Source organism: Pristiophorus japonicus, chromosome 2 (assembly GCF_044704955.1).
Source record: "Pristiophorus japonicus isolate sPriJap1 chromosome 2, sPriJap1.hap1, whole genome shotgun sequence".
NCBI lineage: Eukaryota > Metazoa > Chordata > Chondrichthyes > Pristiophoridae > Pristiophorus > Pristiophorus japonicus.
In genome coordinates this window covers 185,817,986-185,829,259 of record NC_091978.1, presented here as the reverse complement: position 1 = coordinate 185,829,259, position 11,274 = coordinate 185,817,986, and the positions used below count along the sequence as shown (strand labels likewise).

General features: G+C 43.5%; 1 protein-coding gene across 1 annotated transcript; it reads right to left on the bottom strand.

Annotated features, from left to right (window-relative positions):
• Nucleotides 1-4,404: 4,404 nt before the first annotated feature.
• On the bottom strand, nt 4,405-5,154 carry LOC139229317 (putative nuclease HARBI1). Its single transcript, XM_070861012.1, has one exon. The coding sequence runs from the start codon at nt 5,152-5,154 to the stop codon at nt 4,405-4,407; it is 750 nt and encodes a 249-aa protein (XP_070717113.1).
• Nucleotides 5,155-11,274: the final 6,120 nt, after the last annotated feature.

Sequence of the window (11,274 nt, the reverse complement as noted above, 5' to 3'; positions counted from 1 at the left end):
ACGCCCTTTAAAAAGCACAATCGAAATTCCCATCAGGCAGCTCCCCTGTCTAACGCCACCACCCAGCCATTTACGCACAGTTACCGCCTCTCCCAGGCAGTATCAGCTGGCGGTAGTGACCGAATTTCGACCCCGAGGGATTTTGAAATAATAAACGAGAAGAAGATGGTCTAGAAATTCGGCACCATAGCACCCGATTTTTCAATGCTGCGGGTCGTGTCTTGTATCAAAAATGGTGTCTGAGGAGCAAGCAACACTTCTGGTGCGGGCCGCAGTGGATGTCATATTGGTGAGGTTGATTGAGGCGGTGCAGGGAGTGTGTGCTGGAAGTACACAGATCTTGACATCAACAGCGTGCAATGCTGATTTGACGCAGTGCTGCCATTTTTGAGCTCAACACTGGAGCTAACACCCTGTGTTAACTTTCCACAGCTGAACACGCATTCAGCAGCATGAAGGACCTCCAACCTGTGCCATTTAAAGGAACCATTAACTACTTACAGGTTAGTTGCTATTGCTTTCTATTGGCTGTTGCTAAGTTTGTTGAAGTGTTTGGTGTTGTCTGCAGTTATTTGAAGTTTCCTAAAGTCTACAGGGAGCAGTGTGGCATGTTCTCAAGGATTTGATACTGCCTTGCAAGGCTTCTGCTCAGACCAGTTGCTCCCAGTCATGGGTGCAGTAGTTTGTATCGCCCTTGGCCTGCAGTGTGACAGGGCAAATGAACAGAAGTGATACATAGCAGGAAAAGCTGCTAGAAGAGGGAAGAGGAGGAATAGGAGCAAAAAAGAAAGACTTGCATTTATCTTATGCTTTTCATGACGGCAGGACATTCCAAAGTGCTTTACAGCCAATTAAGTACCTTTGAAGTGTAATCATTGTTGTGATGCAGGGACTACAGCAGTGAATTTTCAGACAACAGACTCCCACAAGCAGCAATGTGATAATGACCAGATAATCAGTTTTAGTTATGTTAATTGAGGGATAAATATTGACCAGTACACTTCACACCCCATTGCTCTCCGGTATCAGCTGCTGAACTCCAACCCCTTACTTTTTTGATCAGCCTGCCATGTGGAACCTTGTCAAAAGCCTTGCTAAAATCCATGTAGACTACATCAAACACACTGCCCTCATTGATGCTCCTTGTAATCTCCTCAAAAAATTCAATCAAGTCAGTCACACATGAAGTTCCCTTAACAAATCCATGCTAACTATCCTTGATTAATCTGAGTTTTTCTAAATGAAGGTTTTTAGTGTCTCTTAGAATTGATTCCAATAATTTGCCCATCACTGAGGTTAAACGAACTGGCCTGTAATTGCTTGATTTATCCCTTCCTCCCTTTTTATAGAATGGTACAACATTAGCAGTTCTCCAATCCTCTGGCACCACTCCTATAGCCAGGGTAGATTGGAAAATGATGGTCAGAGCCTCCGCCATTTCCTTCCTTGCTTCTTTTAATAGCCTAGGGTATATTTCATCTGGTCCTGACAATTTATCTACTTTCAAAGATGTTACCCCCTTAATACTTCCTCTCTTACTATGTTTATCCCATCCAATATTTCACTCCCTTCCTGCTTAACTCCAACATTGGCATCATCCCCCTTTTTTGTGAAGACCGCTGCAAAGAATTCATTTAGTACCTTACCCACATCCTCCGATTCCACGCATAGATTAACATAGTTATCCTCTTATATAATATATAAAAACAGAAAATGCTGGAAATCTCAACAGGTGAAGCAGCATCTGTGGAGAGAAACAGAGTTAACGTTTGATGTCTGTGACCTTTCATCTCGACACAGATGCTGCTTGACCTGCTGGGATTTCCAGCATTTTCTGTTTTATTTCAGATTCCAGCATCTGCAGTATTTCGCTTTTTTAATAGGTATCTTCTTGCTCCTTATGTAATTGGAAAACATCTTTGGGTTTTATTTGATCCTAATTGCCAATATTTTTTCATGTCCTCTTTTTGTTTTCCTTATTTCCTTCTTAATTTCACCCTTGCACTTTCTATACACTTCTAGGCTTTCTGTAGTATTGAGCTCGTGATATATGATATAGGCTTCCCTTTTTTTGCCTTATCTTACTCTGTATGCACTTTATCATCCAGATGGCTATAAATTTGTCAGTTCTACCCTTTTACTTTGTGAACTCCATGTACCTCTCCCTTGAATGCCTTCCACTGTTCTGGCACTGATTTACCTTCAAGTAACTGTTTGCAGTCCACTTTTGCCTAATCGGCCCTATCCTTCCTTTGACTACCCTTTAATTATTTTTGTGTTTACAAAAGATATTTGGGTTCCCATTTATGTTAGCTGCTGATCTATTCTCATAATCTCCCTTTGCCCCTCTTTGTCCCTTTTTAAAATGTGTTTTTAATTTGTTCCAGGATATGGGCATCGCTGACGTTTATTGCACATCTCTTATTGCTCTTGAGAAGGGGATGGTGAGCCACCTTCCTGAACTGCTGCAGTCCTTGTGATGAAGGTGTCAGGGAGGGAGTTCCAGGATTTTGACCCAGCAACAATGAAGGAATGGCGATATATTTCCAAGTCAGGATGGTGTGTAACTTGGAGGGGAGCTTGGAGGTGATGGTGCTCCCATGCACCTTCTGCCCTTGTTCTTCGAGGTGGTAGAGGTCACGGGTTTGAGAGGTGCTGCCGAAGAAGCTATGGCGAGTTGCAACAGTGCATCTTATACATGGTACACACTGCAGCCACGGTACACTGACAGTGAAGAGAATGAATATTTAAGGTGGTGGATGGGGTGCCAATTAAGCGGGCTGCTTTGGCCCAGATGGTGTCAAGCTTCCTGAGTGTTGTTGGAGCTGCACTGATTCAGGCAAGTGGAGAGTATTCCATCACACTCCTGACATGTGCCTTGTAGATGGTAGAAAGGCTTTGGAGAGTCAGAAGGTGAGACACTTGCCACAGAATATGCAGCCTCTGACCCACTCTTGTTGCCACATTATTTATGTGGCTATCCAGTTAAGTTTCTAGTCAATGGTTATTCCCAGGATGTTGATGGTGGGGGTTCAGTGATGGTAATGCCCTTGAAGATCAAGGGGCAGTGGTTAGATTCTCACTTGTCCGAGAATGTCATTGCCTAGCACTTCTGTGGCGCGAATGTTACTTGCCACTTCTCAGCCCAAGCCTGAATGTCATCCAGGTCTTTCTGCATGTGAGCATGGACTGCTGCACTTTCTGAGAAGTTGCCCACTTCCTCCGTCTGCACACATAGGTTACCATTTTGGTCTCTAATTGGTCCTAATCTTTCCTTAGTTAACTTGTTGCTCTTTATGTAATTAGAACATATCTTTGGGTTTTCTTATCAGTATTTTTTCATGCCCTCTTTTTGCTTTCCTAATTTCCTTTTTAATTTCACCCCTACACTTTCTATACTCTTTGAGTCTTTCTGCAGTATTGAGCTCTCAATGTCTGATATAAGCATACCTTTTTTGCATTATCTTATCATGTACACACCTTGTCATCCAGGTAGCTCAAAATTTGGCAGTTCTGTCCTTTTTCTTTGTGGGAACATGTTTACCCTTAACTCCATGTACCTCCTTCTTGAACGGCTCCCACTACTCTGACACTGATTTACCTTCAAGTAGCTGTTTCCAGTCCACTTTTGCTAAATCACTTCGCAATCCAGTAAATTAGAACCTTTGCTCTTGTTTTATCTTTGTCCTTGTTTTATCTTTGTCCTTCTCCATACTATGCTAAAAATAACTGAATTATGATCACTACAACAAAAATGCTTTCCCACTGATAATCCTTCCATCTGCCCACCTTAGTGATTTGCAGTGAATGGTGAGCCATCGCAATACCTCCCGTAATGGTGGTCAGTGTGAAAGGAATGGCTTGGTCATTGTAGCTGTGATATATTCTTTACAATATCACAAACGCACACATAAAAGATGGCTTTATTGAAATTTGTCAGGTGAACTTGTCACATGATGCTTTTATTGTATTTACATGAGCAGTTGCATTACCACAGTAGTCCACTAGGTGGAGCAGTAGTCCACTTGATGGAGCTTTATATTACAGTCGGGATACTTTACAGTGTTGCTGTAAAGGCCAACCTGGCACAGCATATGGCAGCCATATGGATGTACTGCATAAAGTTAAGTAAATCTGGCCATGTGAGGCCATCCCTGGCCTCCTGGGCAGCAATATGCTTGGGTGCTGGTGGGATCTAGCCCACAGGTTCCTCCAACTCCTGCTCCTCCTTGTCTTCCAGCTAATGATCTTCCTCCTCCACCTCCTGTTTCTCCTCCTCTGAAGAGGCTGAGCGCTCAGTGCCTTGTTCCTCATGCAGCGCTAATCCTTGCTGCTGCACTATGTTGTGCAGGGCGCAGCAAACCACAACGATTCTGGATACCCTGGCTGGTGCATACTGAAGGGCTACTCCAGATCTGTCATTGTATCTGAGGTCATTTTGAGCATGCCTATTGTCTGCTCTATGACACATTTGATGGAAATGTAACTTTCATTGTAATTCTCTTGGGCCTCAGTACTTGGTCTCTTCAAGGGTATCATGAGCCAAGTCTTCAGTGGATACCCCTCGTCTCCAAGCAGCCAGCCAGAAAGTCTGTTTGGAGGAGCAATAAGCTGAGGGAAGCTGGACTGGTGAAGGACGAAAGAGTCATAGCATCTGCTAGGGAATTTGGCAGACATATGCATGGTGATCTTCCTATGGTTGTAGACCAGCTGCATATTGAGGGAGTGGAAGCCCTTGCAGTTGACAAAGACTCCTGGGTGAGGATGGGGTGCCCTAATGGCTACATGTGTGCAGTTGATGATGCTCTGCACCCGTGGGAATTCAATCAGTGTGGCAAAGCCCAGCACCCACTCAGTAGCATTGGCTTCACCAGTGGCAAAGTTGATATAATGGAGTGACTTGTCAAAGAGTGCATCGGTGACAAGTGTGTTGCATCTGTGGGCAGCCGACTGCGAGATGCCGCAAATGTCTGCTGCAGATTCTGGGAAGGAGCCTGAGGCGAAGAAGTTGAGGGCACAGGTAACCTTGACAGGCACTGGTAAGGCAAGACCACCCACTCTACTGGGCTGAAGGTCTTGTTCGAGCAATGTGTGAATGTCTATGATGAATTTGCATGATAGTCTAAGCCTCCTTTGGCAATGCTGCTCAGTCATGTTGAGGAAGCTCATCCTCTGCCTGTATACCATGTGTTGGGGGTATCACCTCCGGCATAGTGTAGCCCTGTGCTAATGCCCTCTGTTCTATGTGGTGTCAGGTGGTTGAGAAGGTTGGTGGTGTTGTTATTGATGCTGCTGGTGTGCTTGGTACTGCTGGTGTTGGGGCTCACTGCAGTCTGATTCTGAAGACCAAAGTGACACAGTATAAATGGCACCCATGATGATGGAATAGATGGCCTCTCAACTCCCACCTCAGGCTGACAGACATGGTTCCCAAGCTGTGTGAATCCTGTGGGCAGCCAGGGAATTTTGAAAGGTAGGCTGAAAAACTCATGGTTCTGACAACTACCTGTTAATGATTTGAATTTGGTCGCCCATCTCTGCCAGTCGAGTTGCCGCCACACCGGCAAATGCACCCGAGGGAAAGGCATGTGGGGGCGTGTTCCCGATCCGCTGCAACTTATTTCAAATTTCCCAACCTGCCTCCGATCACACCCATATGGATCCCAGAAAATTCCGGATTTCGAGCCAGTAAAACTGACAAACCATGTCAGCTGCAAGTTGTTGTTGATGATTCCTTTAAATTGGGCTGGTGGAGGGTCCTTCCTGCTGCTAAACGCTGGGTCAGCTGCTCGTGATTAAGAGAGGATGGTAAGTGGACCGGCGACATTGAAAGTGGCAGCTCATGCATCAAATTAGCGCTGCACACTCATTGTCATCACGATCTGCCAGATTTCCAATTCTCTAGCGAGCGCAGGCAACAGCAGTGCTGCCGACCTGCCCTAAATGGTGGGCATTGTGGGACCCATCGGAAGCGGATGGAAGTGATTCATCAAAACAGGCCTTAACGGCCATTGATAAACCTCTGAATTGCTAGGCCACAAAGTTGGTACATAGCAATTGCATCAAAAAGTTCAGACTGCAGCAGAATTTTCCTGGAGGTGAATGTGGCAACTCCAAAAGTTATTCTTGAAGGAAGTGAACTTGCTCAACCACTTCTCCAAGTGTTGCAACTGTTTAGAATCATTTCACTGATAACTCAGACAGCCCAGGAGAGAGGAGACTTTTATCAGTCACAAAGAGCTTTGTTCAAACTGAAGCTCCAGGGGTGAAGTGCTGTAACATGCTATACCATTCTATGCTCTAAGAATTTTTTTATATTAAAAGTAGCATAGTGTATTAAATTCAACCAGCTTTTCTTTGCTATTTAATTTTTAAATTGATAACAATCCTCTTTCAGATTCATAAAGAGTTATTTATTTTTACATAATTATAACATGATGCTTTGTGGTCTAAATTACACACAGATGCGCTAGTCTTAAACTTAAAATGCATTTATATCGATCCCAGGGGTGAATTATGTAAGTGCAGTATTACACACCTCTCTATTGACCATGAATTGAATGAGGCCTGATGATCAATTTCGAGATGGCCTCGGGTCTTTCTATCTCGGCACACAATGCTCATGTAGCGCCGGGTCTGGGCCCGGACTAATGTCTACCCCATTTTGTTTCTGGGGCGGCCACTTAAGCCACAATTTGTGTCCTCTTCTGCTGGGAAATGTCCCAGAGGTATCCCCCCAAATGTCAAAAGGTCAATTTTTTGTGGCCATTGTAATAGAGCTCCCCCTAGTGGAATACTATTCCACCTGGTGGATCGCTGATATAAATAGTAAAGGATCTTGTGGCAAAGTCACAGGATGTAACAAACAGGGTGGATAAAGGGGAACCAGTGGATGTGGTGTATGTGGTGTAGTTGACAAGGTGCCACATAAAAGGTTACTGCATAAGATAAAAGTTCACGGAGTTGGGGGTAATATATTAGCATGGATAGAGGATTGACTAACTAACAGAAAACAGAGAGTCGGAATAAATGGTTCATTCTCTGGTTGGCAATCAGTAACTAATGGGGTGCCACAGGGATCAGTGCTGGGAAACCAACTATTTACAATCTATATTAACGATTTGAAGAAGGGACCAAATGTAACGTAGCCAAGCTTGTTGATGATACAAAGATGGAGGAAAAGCAATGTGTGAGGAGGATACAAAAATCTGCAAAAGGACATAGACAGGCTAAGTGAGTGGGCAAAAATTTGGCAGATGGAGCATAATGTTGGAAAGTGTGAGGTCATGCACCTTGGCAGAAAAAAATCAAAGAGCAAGTTATTATTTAAATGGAGAAGGATTGAAAAGTGCTGCAGTACAGTGGGACCTGGGGGTACTTGTGCATGAAACACAAAAGGATAGTATGCAGTTAGAGCAAGTGATCAGGAAGGCCAATGGAATCATGGCCTTTATTACAAAGGGGATGGAGTATAAAAGCAGGGAAGTCTTGCTACAGTTATACAGGGTATTGGTGAGGTCACACCTGGAATACTGCGTGCAGTTTTGGTTTCCATATTTAAGAAACAATATACTTGCTTTGGAGGCAGTCCAGAGAAGATTCACTAGATTGATTCCGGAGATGAGGGGGTTGACTTATGAGGAAAGGTTGAGTAGGTTGGGCCTCTACTCAGTGGAATTCAGAAGAATGCAAGGTGATCTAATCGAAACATATAAGATTAAGAGGGGGCTTGACAAGATGGATGCAGAGAGGATGTTTCCACTGATGGGGGAGACGAGAACTAGAGGGCATGATCTTAGAATAAGGGGCTGCCCATTTAAAATATAGATGAGGAGAAATTTCTTCTCTCAGTGGGTTGTAAATCTGTGGAATTTGCTGCCTCAGAGAGCTATGGAAGCTGGGACATAGAATAAATTTAAGACAGAAATAGACAGTTTTTTAAATGATAAGGAGATAAGGGATTATGGGGAGCAGGCGGGGAAGTGGAGCTGAGTCTATGATCGGATCAGCCATGATCGTATTGGATGGCGGAGCAGGCTCGAAGGGCCGTATGGCCTACTCTGCTCCTATTTCTTATTTTCTTATGTTCTTATGACAGTTTTTCTGTTCAGAGCCATCTTGTGCTAGTGTGTTTGTTAATGATGTCATAAGAATATATCACATTGGCGATGAGAATAGGATTTCTGGATTCCCGAGCTGAAATTTTTGTTGTTGGATGTTCCTGTCAACCAACAGAGAGAATTTGAGAGGTTCTTTGTTGAGCAGAACTGCTAAAAATTCAAGGCAAATTTCAAGCACACTTGGCTAAACTGCTGATGGTGCCAGAGTCCAGATGGCCACACCTATAGGAATAATAGGGCACTTGGGTGAGTTCCATCATGACCGAAAGACTTTCGGAGTGTAAGTGGAGTGGCTAGAAAGGTTTTTCACCACGAATTGTATTGTCGAAGACCCAAATGATGAAAACCGTAACCGGGTGGTTTTAGAAAGAAAACAAGCTATTTTCTTGACTAAAGCAGGCCCCGACGTGTATGAATTCCAGAAAAAATTGCTTGTTCCCGCAAACCAAAGGTTTCGCCACTGACGGAGATTCTCACTACAGTCCTGAGCCCCTGGAAATTGCTGAAAGTTATCGTTTTGGAACACAAAATCAGTTGCATGATGAGAGTATCAGTGAATACATTGTAGCTTTAAATAAGCTATCCATTCACTGACATTTCTGAAACTTTCAGGACCAAGATTTGCATGACCGCTTTGTTTGTGGGATGAAAAATGAAGCAATCGGAAGAAAGTTGTTGACAACGCTTTACTTAACTTTTGATTTAGCTTGTCAGACAGCTATGACAATGGATATGGCCAACCATTACTCCTGAGAATTTTGCACCATTTCCAGTCGTCAGACAAACAAGGTGAATTGCCTGCATGTTAAAAGTAAAAGACAGTTGGGCCCCAAGGCCTCAGTAACTGGCCATGGTAACAGTACATTGAAGTTGGGCTATTGGTGTGTGCGGCAACACATTGCTCAAAGCTGTTGATATGTGAAGGCAGTGTTTCTTCTGCTAGAAAATTGGGCATCTTGGAAAGGATGCCAACTTAAGAGTAAACCAACTTTCAATGCTATAAATAGAAATTATCAGACACAACGTAGCAATGAAGAAAAGCAACAGGATGAGAAGGATCTGGAGCTACACATCATCAGGGGCACGAGGGTATGTAACAATGATTTGCAAAGTATCATCATCCAAGTAGATGTTGCAGGAACCAAGATACCCATGGAAATTGACATTGGTGCAACCTTGAGCCTAGTACCAGAATCGCTATATCCCGAAAGTTGAGTGATTTTCGACTGGAGAAATCGAAGATAGAGCTTTGAGGCTACTCAGGAGAGCACATTCCCATTGGGGGACGTATCATCATACCGGTAAAATATAAGGATCAGTTTGAGAGCTTGCCTCTCTTAGTACTGGCAAGAGACAAGCCTGCCTTAATAGATAGAAATTGGTTGGGATCACTGAAGCTGGATTGGAATGAGATGTTTCATGTTGAAAATAGATTTGCATCGAAAGATGAGGTCATCAAACAGTATCCAAAGCTGTTCCGTGAAGCAGGCAGTCCGATCCAAGGTTTTAAGGCCAGTGCCACTGTACAGAAAGACACCAGACCAGTTTACAGCAAGCCACGTCCCGAACCATACGCACTCAAGGCAAAAGTTGTGAAAGAACTCAAAAGACGAGAAACTGAGAACATTATCTCTAGGGTATTAGAAGTGTTTTATTTTTCATACATTTATGAATTGCCAGTCATAACTGAAGAGATTGGTAGAGCAACCAAACGTGACCCAGTTATGTCAAAGATGTATGATTACATAGCAAAAGGCTGGCCAAACCATGTATCAAAGAAAGATATTCATCTATACTTCACTTGCAGGAATAAATTATCAGTGGATAAAGATTGTATCATGTGGGGTACAGGACTAGTTATCCTAAATAAGTCCAGGTCCAAAATATGAGGAGATCTTCATGACCAGCACCTGGGAATGTTATTGACCAAAAGTTTTGCATGGAGTTACTTATGGTGGCCAGGTTTAGATAAAGATATCGAGTACATCATTAGGTAGTGTACAACATGTCAATCGGTAAGCAAGAAACCACCATCAGTACCATTACAGCCATGGAAATGGCCTTCCAGGGTGTGGCAAAGGTTACATGTAGATTTTGCTGAACTAGAAGGACAATGATTGTTCATTGTGATTGATAGTCATTCGAAGTGAGGAGGTGTTTCCAATGCGGAAAATAACAACAAGTAAAACAAGAGACAATTTGCGAAGATTATTTTCTTCATATGGCCTCCCGGATATAAAAGGGGTCAGACCGGATATAAAAGGGGTCAGAGGGTCTAGTAAGGAAGAGGAACTGAGGGAAATCTTTATTAGTCGGGAAATTGTGTTGGGGAAATTGATGGGATTGAAGGCCGATAAATCCCCAGGGCCTGATGGCCTGCATCCTAGAGTACTTAAGGAGGTGGCCTTGGAAATAGCGGATGCATTGACAGTCATTTTCCAACATTCCATTGACTCTGGATCAGTTCCTATGGAGTGGAGGGTAGCCAATGTAACCCCACTTTTTAAAAAAGGAGGGAGAGAGAAAACAGGGAATTATAGACCGGTCAGCCTGACCTCAGTAGTGGGTAAAATGATGGAATCAATTATTAAGGATGTCATAGCAGTGCATCTGGAAAATGGTGACATGATAGGTCGAAGTCAGCATGGATTTGTGAAAGGGAAATCATGCTTGACAAATCTTCTGGAATTTTTTGAGGATGTTTCCAGTAAAGTGGACAAAGGAGAACCAGTTGATGTGGTATATTTGGACTTTCAGAAGGCTTTCGACAAGGTCCCACACAAGAGATTAATGTGCAAAGTTAAAGCACATGGGATTGGGGGTAGTGTGCTGACGTGGATTGAGAACTGGTTGTCAGACAGGAAGCAAAGAGTAGGAGTAAACGGGTACTTTTCAGAATGGCAGGCAGTGACTAGTGGAGTGCCGCAAGGTTCTGTGCTGGGGCCCCAGCTGTTTACATTGTACATTAATGATTTAGACGAGGGGATTAAATGCAGTATCTCCAAATTTGCGGATGATACTAAGTTGGGTGGCAGTGTGAGCTGCGAGGAGGATGCTATTAGGCTGCAGAGTGACTTGGATAGGTTAGGTGAGTGGGCAAATGCATGGCAGATGAAGTATAATGTGGATAAATGTGAGGTTATCCACTTTGGTG